Source organism: Ceratotherium simum, chromosome 17, assembly GCF_057802395.1.
Source record: "Ceratotherium simum simum isolate JZ-2026a chromosome 17, ASM5780239v1, whole genome shotgun sequence".
Taxonomy (NCBI): domain Eukaryota; kingdom Metazoa; phylum Chordata; class Mammalia; order Perissodactyla; family Rhinocerotidae; genus Ceratotherium; species Ceratotherium simum.
Window position 1 is genome coordinate 4824013 of NC_141916.1, and position 18908 is coordinate 4842920.

General features: G+C 38.9%; 1 protein-coding gene across 1 annotated transcript in view; it reads right to left on the reverse strand.

Annotated features, from left to right (window-relative positions):
• HMGA2 (high mobility group AT-hook 2) overlaps positions 1-18908 on the reverse strand; it is a 128575-nt gene that overhangs the window by 6381 nt on the left and 103286 nt on the right. Inside the window, exon 5 of the mRNA XM_004429373.3 lies at positions 5037-5069. Coding sequence (XP_004429430.1) covers positions 5037-5069 — 33 coding nt within the window. The remainder of the gene's footprint in view (positions 1-5036; positions 5070-18908) is intronic.

The window sequence follows — 18908 nt, forward strand, 5'->3', positions numbered from 1 at the left end:
ACAACTGTTAGCTGAGTTAATTACTTCATATGTTTACAGTTAATAATCATTCTGATATGCTTCCTCTGCCCTACCCCTGTGCCATTATATCCCTGAGCTGCTTTATTGTAAGGGTTAAACGTTGGTTTCTCCTTTGCTCTCTCCTTTTCCCTTCACCTTTGCAATGTCAGAGGTCAGGGGTTAAATCGAAAAGTATTTTCTATACCACAAAACAGTGCCACTTAGGGTAGGCTTTGATATCATTCTTCATGTTTTGCCAGTTGGTACCAAACATTTACTGACCCACAAAATGTTTTACCATCTTGAAAGAGCATAAAATCAATCGATCGATCAATCAATCAGCCCACTTTATGGCTTGGGCGGGACAAATCCCTGTGCTCCTTGAGTGAGGAGAAGAGTGACTATGTGCAAGTCTGATTTATTATGAACTAGTTACTGCCCCAGCCAAGGTACCATGTAAAAGACGAGTGTTGGAGTGAGGATGCTGTCCCCTCCTCCTCTTTCCTCCTTCGTATGTCTAGACTAAAAGCCCCCAGTAAAAATGTCTTCTTTGAGAACAAGATGCTGACTGCAATTCATCAACTTGCTTGTCCCAAAATGAAATCTCTCATTTTGCTCCAAACAATGTTTAGGTTGTCTGAAATATAAACATCCTTAAAACTGCCCTTGAAGTCTCTGTAAAAACATTCAGCATTTTTTTTAAGGGGGGAAAATCCCATGATAGCCAAGGCATACTGAGACTTCTCTGCCCTGGTACACACCACCCACGGCAGATGTTACTCCCAGGTAAAAACCCTATTTTGAAACAGAAAGCTTTGTTTCAGGTCTTTTAGAAACTGAAGACTTTCCAATTGTCTCATTGGGAAATTGAAAAGGAGCAGGTTTGTGCCTGTCTTAATTGCTCGAGGTGTAGCTTGCCAGGCTGGGCGACAATGGGGGAATTGGGTGGAAAGGAAGGAGAACTGTTAGCAGTTTTAAAACCTGTTTTTCCCTTTGGGTAGGGCTCAGGTGAGGAAAAAATGTCTGAATTATATATAAGGAGTCACCTCTCATCTCCACCTTCAAAGGGGGAAATCAAGAAACAATAAGATATCTGATAAACCAGCAAGACCTTGTTAGAGGTCTGAGATGGAGTGAGATTCATTCTTATCAAAACAAAAACTTGAGAAACAAAGCTCCCTCTATCAATAATAATAACTCAATGTGTTTATGGTGTTTCTTTTATAAAAACAACGACAACAACAAAACCTACCACTATTTCCTACTAATGTTAAGAATGTAATCCATATGGCTGAGAATTCAACTGCTTCAAATTGCTAAAAAACTAGGAAATTAGCTAATTTCTATTTATAGCTTATCTCATTACTTTAAGTGAAAATATGGTAGAGTTCCCTCATAAGCTTTAGTTTTCCCTGGTTTTGGAATTTAAAAAAGTTAATGTGAATATTGCAGATTTTTCCCTCTAGATTTTTAGGAGACTATTAATTTTGCCGTTAGGAGTATGGGACACACTTGAGGTTTGCAGTTGATGGCACCTGGGGGACTTTCCAGACAACCCCCTGCAGTAGAGTTCCCCTTAAATTTTTATTCCTCTCTAGACACAATGTATTTATATACACAAACACAAATCTAGATTTTGAGATTTATTATAATTCTGAATTTGTCTCCCCAGAATGAATTTTGCCACTTCATATCCCAGCTTCAAGAAGTGGCATTCCGGAAGCTCTGAGGAGTTTTCAGAATTTGATGGTATCAGGACATTTTACAACAGAGTCTTTGTCATCCTATATACATGTGACATACATACAAGGAAAGTGACTCTCACCGCTTTAGTCCTAATGATAGGATGTCGCAATTATTATAAAATTTCCCCCTTCGTTAAAAAAAAAAAATCCTTATTTTAAAAACATACAGTGAAAACACTTGACATAAAAAAAGATAGTAGTTTCGAACTAATTAGAATTCTAGACTTTTCGAGAATATAAATCTCCGGAAATGAAAAACCTAGCATCCCAAAATAAGTCAGAACATAATAATACTCCCTGGAATTCATATAATTGTGAATCTCTCAAAATGTTCTTGGGAGTAAGGGAAGAGGCATTGTTATGATCCCATTTCATAGATAGATAAATAGGGCACAGAGATGAATTCACCCAGCAATGGGGCTAGAAAGCAAAACCTAGGTCTCCTTACACACTGCTGTGCCCCTTTCTTTAGATGTAAAATATTTAATTGTGGTAAAATCTTCACCACCTCAAAACAAGATCTGAATGGAACCCCTCAAGTACTGTGAAGGGTTATGAGCCTGAGTTAATCCAGACTGCCACATGGAAAAGCCATCTGGGAGGGTATTTTGAAAGAAACAGATGGGAAAGGAAGAGATTCTTTTGAACGCAGTGTAAAATTTACATTATCCTCCATGAACTTCCATGTAGTCCCCATGTTTATATAATTCATCACTGTGTCCTCAGACAATATAGATTAGGAAGCCCAATGAGCTCATGTTCTTTTTTCCAATTCTGAGTCTGAACTCTCCTTTCAAGGGTGAATCTGGAGCCGGGTCTGTAAAACAGCCAGATTCATCAGTGAAGACCAACCCAATCCATCTGTGGCTTCTTTGATATTCCTGATTCTCTTGGGAAAAAATTTATGATTTCACTTACATCATTTCTTGGTGTATTACTGCCCAAGTTGTAATCAGTTTCAGCCACACTGATAGTCTCCACCTATGATTTATTTGTTTCTGCCTCTGTACTTTTGAATATGCCATTCATCTCATCTATAACATCTTCCTTTCTTCCCTCTAATTTATGTCATCTTCCCTTCTGCAGCTAAACAACAACAAAATAAAAACTCTCCCGGGAATCATTCCCTTAAGTAACACATGGCATTCCACTCATTCGTATCCATATCCATCCATATCCCCTATCCCCTATGTGCCTCATATACATTGACATTCTGTGGTCATTTGCTCAACAAATGTTCAAACCTCTCCTTATGTGTGTTCACTGAGCATCTTCATCCTGGGCTGCATATTAGAATCACTTGGGGAGTTCATAAAAAATACTGATGCCTGGTCTCCAGACCAAATAATCAGAACCACTGAAGAGTGGGGCCAGTGTTGTGTAGGTAAATGTTTAACAACTTGCTCTCCAGGAAAAAAAGTCCTGATTTGTACTATCTGTCAATTTCCATGGTGTAAATACTCCCAACATAGTGGATTTCAAGCTACCTACTAGACATCACTTAACATAGAATTTGAAGAGATGATCACGATTGGCTCATAAGGACTGACTCCAGCACACAGCACTGGGTAGGGTTCAGGCATATGTATATATGTGATACCTATATGTCTATGTATCTATCTATATGGCATATATATGGTGAAATATAAATATATATATGGCATATACATGGTGAGATATGTCTAATAACCATATAAATATACATGGTGAGATGTATATATAATTAATTATATATATATATGTAATCTCTCGGTGATTCTAATATGCAGCCCAGGTTAAGAACGTCTGAGCTAGATTACACATTTCTCAGATGCAGTGATTGTGTTTTTGTTCACCTCATCTTCCCTAAGGCACCGAGAATAGAGATTGAAGCAATGCTGTTAACAGACCACATAAGGTTATTACTCTATTCTTCACAGCCTAGGATGTGGCAGTGAGCACTGTAATATCCTTTGACCCAAATGCACAGAATTATAAATTCACTTTCTCTTGATTTTCTTACTGATGAAGAATGAGAGGCTAAATCTTTGGGATCTCCTACTTAAAATGTCAAGTTTTCATTTATATTTCATTTTGTTCAATATGTTCACCAACACTCAAACACTGGCCCCCTACCACTCCAGGCCTTTACGTATGGGAACAGCCATGAGAATGACTTTTTTTGTGGTAACTCTGCTTTTATTCTACCTAAAGCACACGTGTAGTTATTCAGATACATTTTCCCTGTATGCTTACATGTGTTTGGAAGCTTCCATTCTCTTTCAAGCAGCATTTATAAAGAGTAGTAGACACATAAGATTGCCCAGATGGTCTTTCCCAGGCAAGGGAACATTGTCCCAAGAGGAAAGGGGGCAAGAGACATTTTTAGAGACCTCTAGGGAAAAGATCCCATGGATGTTTTAAATTACATGAAAGAGACCTACAAAGAACTTGGTAACCCATGACCCTGCTTAATAACTCACTTCAGCAGGTTCTGCATGATACACCTGGATCTCCCGCCATCCCTTTAAACCCAGAAGGGGAGGACAGCGGGATATTCTTATACTTTAATAACAGCTCATATACTTGGCAATCATGATTAATTTAGTCTTCAGTTGTCTTTTCTTCAAGATATACTTCCTCAATAAATATGATTCTTGTGTTTCTGTGTACAGATTATAGTTAGGACAAGGAAGCCAGGTATATGGAACAAGGCAAGGAAAGCTGGTTCCTTATTTTGATGTTGCCAGCCTTCAGAACTTCTGATTCAGACATTGAAGCAAGACCAGAGAGTTCAGCAACCTGCATAATTAGTATAACAATGTCCCAGTTTCCCAGCCTCCATGGGGGTGTTTTGGGATCATCAAATGTTATAAAATAATTCAACGAACAGATATGTTTCCAGTCATGAATCATGAAATATTTTGCAGCTAATAAGTCTCATATCAAATCAACAGAATATGGAAAGTCTGGTGGAAAAGACAAAATTTGATGTTTAAGAGGTGGTAAAACACATGATAAAATTAAACATATGTTTTATATATGAGGCACTGAAATAAACGGTTTATTTTTTAAAGGATTTACGTTTGCTTTGCACACTTAAGACCTTGATCTTCTAGGGTTTTTAAACACACAGTCTCAGACTATGTGTTCTCAACTTTGTCTGAAGAATACAAGAGATTTTCAAGAATACTTCAATGCTGATGTAATCAAAACCAGAAAAATACTAATTAAAGGCTTAATCTGGGGACTTTTTTTCACTTTATTTTTTATATTAATTGGGAGAAAAAAATCGTAATGATCATCTCTTACCTGAGCAGGCTTCTTCTGAACGACTTGTTGTGGCTAAGGAAGAAAAAAAAACGGTTATATTTTAAAAGAAAACATACATAATGAAAAAAATTAATCACGTGTTTTAAATATAGACATTTGTCTGCAACATGAAGAAAATTTCAAGATTCAAATGGTTTTTCTAAGGTTAAAGGGTGTTTATACATGATCTCTATATGTTAGGGATATACAATGCATGTTATCTCAATTAAAACAATTCCCAATTAAAGTCTGTCATACATACCAGCTACATCAAAATAAACTTGCCATTCAATTTGCTTTGTTTTTAGTCTGCATATCACAAAACTTGAAGAGTGAAAGGGCCTAATTTGTTAATATTTTGTTTTTTTAAAAAACATCGTTATTGGGATATGATTCAAAGTTTTTTAGTATATTCAGAGGGTTGTACCATCATCACCATAATCTAATTTTAGAACGTTTTCATCTCTAAAAGCAACTCCATATCCCCCATTAGTGGCCACTCCCCACTCCCTCCTGCTTCCCTAGCCACCCTCCCATCCCTAACCGACCACCAACCTACTGTCTGTCTCCATGCATTTGCCTATTCTGGACACTTCATGTAAATGAAATCCTGCAATATACGGTCTTTCGTGTCAGGGTTCTTTCCTTTAGCATAATGTTTTCTAGGATCACCTACGTTGTAGCATGCATCAGTAGTTGACTTCTTTTTATTGCCAAATAATAGTCCATTATGTGGATATACTACATTTTTTTAAGCCATCCATCAGTTGATGAACATTTGGGTTTCCACCTTTTGGCTATCAAGAATAACGCTGCTACAAACATTCATATATAAGTTTTAGTGTGGACATATTTTCATTTCTCTCGGGTCTACAGCTTGAGTGGAATTTCTCGGTCATACAGGTAACTCTATGCTAAACTTTTTGAAGAGCTGCCAGTTTTCCAAAGCAGCTGCACCATTTTATATTCCCACTAGCATTGTACGAGGGCTCTAATTTCTTCACACACATGCCAGCACTTGTTATTGTGGCATCCTGCTGGGTGTGAAGTTGAATGTCATCCTTGTGGTTCTGATTTGAATCTCCCTAATGACTAATGACGTGGAGCATCTCTTCATGTGTCTGTTGGCCATTTGTATATCTTGTTTAGAAAAATGTCTATTCAAACATTTCGCCTATTTTTAAATTTGTTTGTCTCTTCATTATTGAGTTGTAAGAGTTCTTTATATATTTTGGATACAAGTCCCTTATCAGAAGATGATTTGCAAATATTTTCTCCCATTTGGTTTGTTCATTCTCTTGATGGTATCATTTGCATAATATTTTGTTTTATCTACATCTATATATATTTAATTGTCTATGTAGAGCAAACTCTCCTCTTTTGAGTGAAACATCTAAGGGAACTTTTTCTATGCAGCCTAAATTAATTTTCCAATAATTACAGTATTTGAAAAATATTTAAGTTATTCTTTGGTCTTGAGAAACATGGATTTGAAGCCCAAGCTTTTTGATGGATTCCTTCTATACTCACTCTCAGGTCTCAATATAAGCCTTACTTATTCTATCTACACGTCACTGAGATTTGCGAATACAACTGAGCCACCTTGATGTGGATAGTGGCATGCTTTCATGTGACAAAAGAAAGAAATAAAATTGCTACAGTTCTCCCAAATAACAGAAGTTAGGGCAAAGTCACCATATGATAGAGGGGCAGAGCTCCTATTCATTGTCCGTCCTCTCAGAATTTCTGGGACGGTGTGATGTCTTATTGCTTATGTACTAAACATGTTATGTAAAAATCATCAGAGCTTTTTAAAAAAAAAAAATAAACCAGATAAAAATAAAAGAAATAGCAAAATATTTTTGCTCACTGAAAAAAAAGTTCTTCTCTTTGACTTTAAATCACAGCAGAGATGACATCATAAAAGCCCGGGTTTTGAGATGATGTTTTCTCCAGGTGGAATCAAACCAAGGATGATTCGGACTTCCTGCCTCTTAGGATTCAAAAGTGTGTGCTAAGAGAGTATTCATTTCAAAAGAGTCGTTTGCAAGAACAGACCGCTTTTCTTCCTTCTCTTTTTTCCTGCCGATTACACCTGTACACATGTTTATTCCCAAACCATTTCAAATCCCCACACATTCTTGCAGGCTGACCGGTTCCTACTGCTCAGAAGTCCCCCTCCCTTTTTGGCCGAGGATCCCGCATTCATGTGACTCTTGCACACTGGGGCTCAATGAGATCCTCTCAGAGGGCTGCCAGCTCACCCAATTTTCCATGAATTAGGTCCTGACACTTCAATGAGGGGAAAGACAATGTCTGAAACCCTGCCAGCCCTGGCTCTCAGCCTAGTCTGTGTCACAGAACTTCTACCAGCTGCCCCTCCACACAGCACTTCATACTTTTCAGACCACCAAACAAACGGGCCCTTGAATATTCTCAGTGCGGGCTGGGGTTATGGTCGCCACGATGTTTTCCCAGCTGCTGGCACCCAGTGGCTCCAGACTGTGCCGAGAAAGTTTTTTGTTGTTGTTATTTTGTTTTGTTTTTATTTTTATGAATGGCTTTGGTACAAAATGCAGACGGATGCATAATACTACTGTCATTCATAAAAAGTGAAAGGAAACACTGCAGTCTGGAAATCTTTTGGGAAACTCCAAACAAACCGCAAGTTTTCTATCTTCCTTGAGGTATCTCCTAGCTTAGAACTAAGGGTTGATGCCCAGAAACCAGTTACCTCGTAGGATTCTTGTCATTAAAAACCTGGATGACCACTTTATTTTTGTAAGAAGAACCGAGTAATATCCACTAAGCATATTAATCTTTAGTGTGGTTAACAGTGTATTTTCCTGCATCTTAATAAACGAGTAATATTTTGCACTGTATTTCCCATATGGAAGATAAAATCTTTTCTATTTTTAACGCCTGTCCTTTTGTGATTGGCAGGGCCCAGGCCTTATTATTTCCATTTGCTCACGGGGAAACTAAGGCAGAGGGAATTTAAATAACTTCACTGAGATCATTTTCTGAACCTAAAACAACTGAGTCTTTTTTGTGTGTGTGTGTGTGAGGAAGATCAGCCCTGAGCTAATATCCGTGCTAATCCTCCTCTTTTTGCCGAGGAAGGCCGGCCCTGAGCTAACATCTATTGCCAGTCCTTCTCCTTTTTTTTTCCCTTTTTCTCCCCAAATCCCCAGTAGATAGTTGTATGTCATAGTCGTACATCCTTTCTAGTTGCTGTATGTGGGACGCGGCCTCAGCATGGCTGGACAAGCAGTGTGTCAGTGCGCGTCTGGGATCCGAACCCGGGCTTCGGCAGCGGAGCGCGTGCACTTAACCGCCAAGCCACGGGGCCGGCCCACAACTGAGTCTTCTAATGCTCTTAATCCCCTGTATAACGCTCTGAGGAAACCTGTTCTCATCTTTAAAAAACAAAGAAGTCAAATCTAGATCCAACCCAGGAGGAGAAGCTACACTTCATGGCCTTGACTCCCCCTCCAGAGTCACCTTCTTCGGGATCTCTCCAGATTCCCCACTGCCACCACGGCAGGGCCCAGCTCTGATTCTCCACAGCTGCTAATGAAAAATGAATCTGAGGGGACAAGAATGAGGCCCACAGTGTCCAGCTGCCCCCCAACCCCTTGAGATTCTTCCTACAGTATCCACTGTGGAGGGTCTGAAGAAGTGTCTTTTAAAGGCATGGATTTCATAACGACTGTTCTATTGAACAGATGGCCAAGCCTTCCAAGTTGCTTATTTAGACAATTCTGATGATTCCATTTCTAACTAGTCTGTGCCCTGGTGAGTTTACACAGTTTAGCACATTTTGTTGACTTGGGCTGCAAACCGCTCAGGGCACTGAGATTTTGAGTTCCTTATGTTACGAGATTGTTACACCTTTCAAATAGCTTGCAGCAAAAATCTCTCATTCCACTGTTGCATTTAAACTTCTAAAATACAACGGGTGAAAGAGAGCTTCCTCTCAGAACAAAACAACACCACAACCAAAAAAGGACTTTGAAGAAATGCTTTGGATTAATATAGTGTTAAAATAAAACTGTGACGAGAACTAAGAGACCCCATCAATTGAATGTATCCAAGAAAGATCAAGAAGGGCACCTCTCTAACCATATGGACTTTAGTGTGTGGTTCTCCACAGGTTACTCCTTATACTGGACCAGCTCAGCAAATTGAAAGTACAATCTTTAAGCAAATAACTATTATTGCTAAAGTCTGTAAATAGCTTAGGATACTGCATCTAAGAAAGCACAAAGAATATGAAAAAGGAAAGAACATAATTTTGGATTTCTGAGATCATACCGCAAACCACTATTTCTCCAAATGAAAGGGAAAAAGTTACTGAATTTTTAATGTCCACAGAGTATTTTGGTTTTTAAGATTTTGTAGGAGAACACTTCTGAAGGAAATGGCCTGCCACTCCATCTATTTCAGAATAATTAAGGGGTTCCCCAGCCCTCCTGAGAATCCAAACTATGGTTCCGAGGAGTCTTGGTATTTTAAAGCTGATCCTTAGACAGGTAAGCCAGCCCTTCTAGCAGCATTGAAAGAAAATCCTTCCTAACAAAGGACCTAGACATTACTAGTTCATGTTAGTACTAATCTAAACATTAAAGGAAAAGGGTCCTGAATTGGGCTTACCAACTCAATTTTTTAAAAAATGAGGTTCAATGTATAGTAAAGTAAGGATGATCATTATGCAAAGGGTCGCAAATTGACCTTTGAAGGAAAACAGCCCTTCATTTGGATCTCTGTGCAGATGGGTCTTTTGGTTTTATGTGAGCAGCAGAATTTTAACCTATTTATATCCTTTGTTTTTTTGCCAGCCAGCAGTAGGCGGTTTTGCTTACTTTGTTTTAAAATCATAGGACCACTGTTCAATCAAGACGTACTTCTGTTCCTTAGCACAATTTTTTTCATGTAGATTGTTTTTCATACTCATAGCAGTATAGGGTAAGAGAGATCCCCTTGCTATTTACTAAAAAAGAATTTAAAAACCCACAAACGAAAGTTACATTTTAGGGGCTTTTCATGTCTCACAAAATAATATCTCACAGGATAAGCTCAGTTATTTGAAATTTTAAATTAAATATGGTGGCACACTAAATATATTTGCTAAAAGGATATTTGTTTTTAAACTTCCGAAAGAGTCCGTTATGCCTAAGACAGCTCACTGAAATCGTGGGGCTGATGATTATGCTTGTATCCACGCAAGCACAACCAGCTTCATCTTCTGCCTGAACTGACTGATGAAGGTATCCCCACCATTTGGAGAAAATTTCAATAAATAAGTCAACCTACTGCTCAACTACCTCGACTGCTTTCTGGACCAAATTGATTCGTTATTTATAGCAAAAAGTATCAAACAAATTGAATAAGTAGACACCAATCAGATTCTAGACAAGTAATTGTCCAGTCTCTACATAAACACTCTAAACACACCCATGGGCCATGAAGGCCACCAGCAGCTTCACGTTGTGTGGTGTGCATTCTGATAGGAGTTCTTTTTGACTTGTGGTTTGAACAATACCCTTTTAGACCTTTTGTCTTAAGTAGTTTAAAGGCTCAAAAGATGACCTTTTTCTCTGTATGTAACCATTCACCAAGATTCACTTTCATTTTTGTGCTGAGAAATATGCTTTTCAGTCTCTGAAATTTCACAGTGCTGTTCTGAATATATTTTCTTTGTATATGTGACATTAGCCCAACTGGAGGGAGATTACCATCATCAAGAATGAAAATTCTTTCCTGCCTTTCATGAAATGATGTACTCAACACCCTTGTTCACGGTGCTCTGGCTTTACAGTTTTAAAATTTCAGTATTCCAGAATGTCAAGATTTATGTTTGGGTCCCTTTAAAAAATGAACTTCAGGGGTCGGCCTGGTGGCGCAAGCGGTTCAGTGCGCGCACTCCGCTGCAGCGGCCCGGGGTTCGCCGGTTCGGATCCCGGGCGCGCACCGACACACCGCTTGTCAAGCCATGCTGTGGCGGCATCCCATATAAAGTGGAGGAAGATGGTCATGGATGTTAGCCCAGGGCCAGTCTTCCTCAGCAAAAAAAGAGGAGGATTGGCAGATGTTAGCTCAGGGCTGATCGCCTCAGGAAAAAAAAAAAAATGAACTTCATGCTCTGTAGGTTTTGAATCAGTTTTTGAAAAAGCTTAAGAACTTCTCCCTCATCTTTTACAAATCAGATCTTATATGGAATCCTACAATAGGAAGCAGACAAAATGGTACTTCTGATTGGAGTACGGACGCCTCATTCATAGGGCCTCCAACCCATTACCGGCTCTCCAAGATGCCCCTGAGGCCCCTCAATGGAACACCAAGAGTTTCAGGGAAGGTCAAGTAAAGGCCTCTGATCTCTAGATGCAAATTCTCCATCAGCTCTGTATCACCAGTGTAGACGGAGGCAGAGCATCTTCACAGCAGTCACTCAGTGCGACTTATACTGTTAGGTCAAACCACAGGAACATGAATTTTTGTCAGTCAAAACCAGTCAAATAGTATTAATTTCAAATGGTTTAACCTAATAGAATCAAAGTAAGGTGATCATTCTTGCTAAATCTGCTATATAATTTTTGTGATATGTCATTATTAGCCAACAGACTATTGTACTTTCTTTGCACCTAGATCCTGCACTCAATTTCCCTGCTTACTACCATCCATTCTGGGTCCTGACCCTTCCACTTATTTGCCAACGGCTGCCCGACTCTGCGGTGAAAGGAGGGATTTGCCCATACCAGGTGTGATGTTCCAGTTTGCTCATTTATTCTGCAGCCTTTCCTCCAGAACATCATGTCTGTCTTTGTGACCCTCTAGCTAACTTCTCACACTCACTCCAAGCCCTTCTGAACTCTACCTCTGCATTGAAACTGGATGACTGTATTGATCTGCATATTACAATTCTCGGTGGATATTCAGGGAAGCTTTAGAACGAAACTGTGGCTTCTAATTCAATTAAAAATGAATGGTCAACTCTCAATTATTGACACCCATAGAGGGGAGCTGAGTTCAGGGTATTCTCTAATACCAAGTGGTCAAAAGGAATGTTTTTGGTAATTAGATAGGAAGAGGTGTCTAAAGCTTGAAGAATCTATTTCAGGTCAAATGTCGGTGTAACAATGTGAAGAGGAGACTCAGCTGTAGCTACACAAAGCCCATCTCTACTGCACATAACAGTCTTAATGGGCTGGAATTCTTCCTGTGTTAATGGCTTCCTCAATTGAGAATGACCCTGCCCCCTAGTGGTGGGAGCCCTAGGTAAAGAGGAGAAACCATCCACCATGAGTAGCTAGTGACAATTTTCCTCCAGGCTGGGTTGGGTCATAACTTCTATTTCTTGTGCCTCCTGTGTGCACTTAGAGATGACTGTGCGATGTGTGTACACATGTAGCCCCGGATGGTTACAATTTGACAGTAACATCTGGCCCTTATAGTGCAAAGGAGATTTTGTAGTTCTCTGTACAAAGTCTCCTAAGAAGTGATAAATCTATGGGGAGTTTTGGCAAAATCTCTGGAATTTCTGCTTGGTACTGGGGGAGAAAGGAGGTGTTCTTTATTTTCTACTCTACTTGGCTTTACTCTCAGTCTTTCATGCAGAAGACAAAAGTAAGCATCATTTCAAAAGTATTTATTGGATCATTAGAGTAAAGTGCCCTCACTGCAGCTGGTCTTGTTTTATCTATTCAAGGACGAGAGTAGTCCGAGTCTGCTCTAGTCAGTGTTTATTAACATCAGCCTGCATGTGTATGGCAGCAAGCCACAGCAGTTCTCATGAGAACGCATTTGGGGGCCAACACTTCGGAGTCTTTGCCTTCCTCCTGGTACCTTTCAGACACCTTCAGAATGGAGGGGAAAGGTCAACAGGGAAGCCTTTAAAAATTTAATCTCAGTGTCCTGATTAGTTTCAAAAGTCAACATTCTACAATCCGACCTGTGAAGTCATTCATTGGCTCATCAAATTCTAATTGATATTTCATAAACTATATGTCAGATGGGGACTGGTACAAAAAGAATAAGAAATGTTTCCTGCTCAAGGAGCCCAGAGTCTAAAGGGGGAGACAAACAAGGAAACAGATATTCCAGTACAATAGATATTAGAGGACAATTAGATTAGTTTCTTTCTTATGTCCAATGTAATCTCTTATGTTCAGTGTAATCTTAAGTGTCCAGATGCATGATCATCAAATGTAGAGAAGAATAATCAGAAGAAAGAAGAGAAGACTAGTTTCCCTCTAACAGGGAAAATGAGAAAGTAGAGATAAGTTCACTGAAGAAAAAAAAACACACACAAGAAGAAATTTGAAGACTTGACGTGGAGGAAAAGTATCCCTTCTTCCCCCTCACAAAAAAAATACAAGTAGGAAAGAAATTTTCTCTGTTTTCACTTTTGAAAGTTAAAGATTATAATTAAGCTTTAAAAAATCAGAAAACAAAAAAGATGCAGCTATGGGGGTAATGTTGTCAAAAGCATGGTTAGTTTTAGAGTGATCCTTCCATGTGCTCCCGAGTTACAGCATTTAATAGGCATTTTTATTTCATGGAAGATGGCTGCGCTTGGGGGATATAAAGCATTCTGGAGTGAACAGTCACACGCAGGTGGGGTAAAGGAATACGTGGTCTCAGGAGTCGACTTTTCATCTCCATTTTTATGATTCTCCAAGATTTGGGGGGGGGAGGAATTCACCCTTAGGCAAAGAAACTGAGTGAAAATTCTGAGATTGATGTTACTTCATAGAAAAAGAGTTAATCTGTTTCAGCCCTATTTCCTTATCCTACAAGTATTTCAACAGATACACCACATAATTTTTAAAGGCTCAAATTATTCATTTATTCTCTTCACATATTTCTTTTTCTCTGTATATCACCATTCACAAAGCTAGTTCCCTTTGCATATGGACACATGGTTAACAGCACCGAAGTAAAATGAATAAATATTTGAAACACCATGCTGCTGGTTTTCAACAAATCAAATACATATGCATAGATGCTGTGGACTAAGTCCAAACTTTAGCTAACATCAACTTAGCCAGATAGAAAGACTAATGTTCAATAAGAGATGAAAGTAGACATCTATGAGATAATGAAAAGAAACTATGTGCTATTGGAGATGAGCAATAATTAATATTTCAAATATGTTGGTGACATATTGGAAAGTCCATTTAAGACATAACATGTTCTTAACATTAGACTGATATTCAGATAGTGGTTATATTAAAGTGGATTTGGACTTGAACTATATACACAGAAGTTTTCACATAACACGTATATCTTTTCTTGTATGCTTGTGCATATGCTTACGGTAGAAATAATGTGATTTTTAAGGTCCTCTTATTACTTTTATTTTGACAAAAGAGATTTAGAATCAATACTTAGAAAATTTCTTTAGTTCTAAGAATATCTGTCCAGGTCTTAGACTAAAACACTTAAAAATGGTTTCACAAAATGATTTGAGTATCCAGTATTTCCCAGCAGCTATAACAGTTACACATGGAAACTGGATTTAAAAAGCTGAATCATGATTTTAGGCATTTCCTTTCCTTAAGGAAAGAGTCAGTAAATTTATTTGTAATCTCTTATGTTCTCAAGGACTACAAAGGGATAGTTTATGGGTTGAGAGCTCTATGATACTTAACTGAGTCATATCTCTCCTAGAACCCTAATTTAGTAGTATTTTCTTGGCACTGGTTTAGGGCTGACTTTAGCAATTGAGTTGTTTTCCTTGGAGGAAGTTAAATATTCAATCCGAGAAATGTTAACTATTCCCGAACATCAGCTTATGTCCTTTAACTTTTTAAACAGTTGTAGAAGTGAGTTCTCTTTCTTCCACATTCTCACACTTCCACAGTGCACCCAGCACTCTAGTCTTTCCAGAGAATACCTTCTTCCTGGACCTTCCCTCAAGGTTTTCTTGGGATTAATGGCCCTTTCTGCAGAATCCGTAAATTAAAACATCTCCATTCCTTCTTCAGAAAACCAAACATTTCATTTGGCTTGTCTCCAAAATCTCTATTTCAAACTCAAGTGGAGCTTCAGGCAACCCCTGAACTACCCAGCTCAGCTCAACTGCTCTAAAACAGATGATTCTGGGATCGGTATACTGTCATCTTAAAAACTGTTTATCTTTGGACTATTCCAGAAATATCTCTCTGAACTCTGCTTCATGACTCATTGAATCAAACATTCTTTACCATTCAGGATAAGATGATATGACTCTTCATTTCATATGTATATTGATCATATACATAATAATAGGGCAATTTATAGTTTACAAAGTGACTTAATGTGTGTGGTCTGATTTACCTCACAACAGCCACCTGAAGAAAGTACTGCCACTCAGATTTGCACATGAAGAAGCAGAATCCTGCAGACGGTAAATGACTTGCAAAAGATTACAAGGCCAGAATACAATGAAGCTACAACTTCAACCCAGGCTGTGCGGCTTTACAGTTTTTGCTCTTTTCCACTATACCACACTGCTCCACCAATTAGCTTATTTTGTGCTTATTTTCTTATGAAAAATCAGTGCTACATGCAACCATTTTCCTCCTCCGTAAAAACAGCATCTGTTTAAAAAAAAAAAATCCAGCTTTCTAAGACTATGATTTTACTAAGAAGAAAAATGATCAAATAAGAAGAAAAACTGCATTTTAACGTAATAATTTTAAAGACCTTAGTTCAAAAGAACGTTTCTAATATAATTAAAGGACAAATCAGTATTAGAAAACTATTTTCATAATAACAGCTTTGCTGTGAAAAAAGTTTTCTCATCCAAAATTTCAAGATGTCTTAGAAATATAAATAGCATCTTGTTTCTCACTAGATTTCTATAAAAGTAGAAATCCCATCCTGTGATTCTTATCTTTATATATATAAGTAAATATATATAAAGTGTGTATATATATATATATATATATATATATATATATATATATATATACTTTCCTTCATCCTTTTATTTCTTCTATTCTCTTTGAAAAGTCTATGGAAAAAAAATTCAGGCAAGACTGTGAAGGCTAAAACTTCTGTGATAAATGCTAATGAATTATTTTGTTTTTTTCCCTCTTGTTTATCACTTGCTCTAATATGTGATCATGTTAAAAATGATAGCTAGAAATTCCTTGGTTTCTACAACATAGGAAATGTATGGACACAGTTCCTGTATCTATGGTGTTTATAATCTCATGTATTATATATTTTTGTCTGTAAGCAAAATGTGAGGAAGAATCAAGATGCCTGCTTCCCATACAGGTTTTTCCCATCCAGGCTTCTCATCTACATCACCAGACATCTCCCCTTCTCACTCCCTGGGGCTCTCTACTCAAGAAATCTGTGCGTCTCTTGCCTTTAATCTCTTGTTTTGTAAGGTCTCTGCATTCGCTGGCTGGTGCTTTTGTACATGTGTTCATTTCTTTGGAATGTGACCACCCATGACACTTATTTTTTACCCATGATATATATAAATACACATTGCCATACAGAGGGAGTCGTTTAAAACACTCCATTTAAAGCCTGCATATATACGTGTAATATTTATATATACTTACATTAAAGCACAATTACTACTCAAAGCCATCGACGCTGACCACTTCATGCTCCAACCTCAGAGAAGCTGTGTTCATAAACCCTGAGCAAAGTGCACCATCAATGGAAAATTCCCAGGGAGATTCCTTACAAACAGGGAAATTGCCCACCCGCCTGACTCAGCCACGAACACACTTCCTGTCTTCTGCATGGGGTAAATATTCAAAAAAGGTTTTCGACTGATTTCTAAACCCTCTCATAGAGGAGGAGAAGTCCTCCGCCTCTTCTAGCTCCTTTTCTCAGGTGGTAGCGACACCCTTTCATAGATCTCATACAAGGGTGCTGGTTAGAAAGGCAGATTCCTGACTCCACTCCTAGATTCAGGAGGGATCCAGTAACCTGCTTTAAAAATAAGCAACTGGTCCTATGGGTGGTACCCTGAGAAACACTGTCATGGGAAAACACTGCTCACACAACTACAATTCTTCCCTCCAACAAGGCTGCAGTGGGCATGAGACAGCTACTTTTTCAGAGATCCAAAAGTGGGGAGAGGAAACTGAGCATCTTTTTAAACATGAGAAGACATATTAAATATGACTTTATCTTCCAATATTTCCTAGATCAGTGTATGTGGGGAAGGGTAACGGAAATTCAACCAGTTTATAAAATTGGAATAATGAATTCTGATGAATCTCAAGTACCCCACCAAAGAAAATTCCTCTTGTATGCTTTCGGGTACAATAGGGAATTCCAATTCAAACTGACTTCATAAGGATATTATTGGGGCCAGCCCGTGGCTTAGAGGTTAAGTGCGTGTGCTCCGCTACCAGCGGCCTGGGTTCGGATCCCGGGCGCGCAGGGACGCACTGCTTCTCCGGCCATGCTGAGGCCGCGTCCCACATACAGCAACTAGAAGGATGTGCAACTATGACATACAATTATCTACTAGGGCTTTTGGGGGAAAAAAAAAAAGGAGGAGGATTGGCAATAGATGTTAGCTCAGAGCCGGTCTTCCTCAGCAAAAAGAGGAGGATTAGCATGGATGTTAGCTCAGGGCTGATCTTCTTCACAAAAAATAAATAAATAAATAAATAAAACTGTTAAAAAAAAGATAAGGATATTATTTATCTGATGTAACAAAAAGCCTGGAGATGAGACGCCTCCAGAATTGGTTAATTTAGGAGGTTAAATTCAGTTGGTTAAATCCTTGGGGCTTCAGATTCTATCTTTCCGCTCTGCCATCTTAGATTTGTTCTCAGTCTCTCTCCCTCAGAGTCACAAAATGGGTATGGCCCTTCCAGGTGGTATTTCCAGGAATGTCAATGCCCAGCAGAAGGAGAGATAGTCTCTTCCTATGTCCCAAGCAGATTGCCCTGCTCTCCTAACAGGCCAGACCTGCCCTGTGAGGGGAATGGGTCCACACGACTGGTGCTGACAAATCAGATTTACCCTCGGCTAGGGAAAGGGTCCCTTTCTGTGAACAAAGGAAGATGGGCAAGGGATATAGAATAGCTTTGAGCTGGTATTGCTTTGAGCATTTTTTTGTTCATTTTGCTGCTGTTTCTGAGAGCTGCTAAAGAAGTGCCCTCTGGACTCTGAAGTCAGATGCACAAGGTTTTCCTTCGCATTGTTTGTCCTGTGCTAGTCTTCATCAAGCTGTTTCAGAGGAGGCGGAAGGAGAACAGGCCTCTTTGTAGCATGTACATGTTTCAGTCTTACCATTACTATGGAGATGGTGTCGGTGGTTTTTGCTTTCTTGGTCTGTTCAGAATTTTCCTCTGGTAAATCTAGATCTGAGTTCATTTCGTTGTGGACTGAAGGGTGTAGCTTTTCCTGACAGCTAGTTAATGAGTGTGCCATGCTGCCTAAAACCCAGCTGTAACTCATTGGTCATGTCCAAAAGGAATTCCAGAGATGGGTAGTAAATAACTAAAATGAGCTTCTGCCCACATTCTGGAAGTCGACTAAATGTGTACCGACTTTTAATGGGAGTTAGTCAGAGTTCTGCTTAGCTAAACTGAAGAAGAGCAGAACCTGAGGGTGTGCTTGGAGCCTCTGGCTGCCCGGTAATAACTGCTCTCTTTGTTTTACGTGGCTCTTCCAACGCCCTGTCACTTCAGCAGGGGAGTGTCCCTACTCTGTGAACGAGTTGTCTATTAAAATGAGATGCTTGTCGCTGTAGATGCAGTGGGATTCAAGTCTTGGCTCTAGATAATACACGTTTTGGTATGTCTGGGCTTACTGCCAGATGCGTGCAGGTATCTCTGATCTTAGGAGGACTGTTGGTGCTAAGAGTTTTTTATTTTTAATTTTTTTAAATAAAGGAAGGAT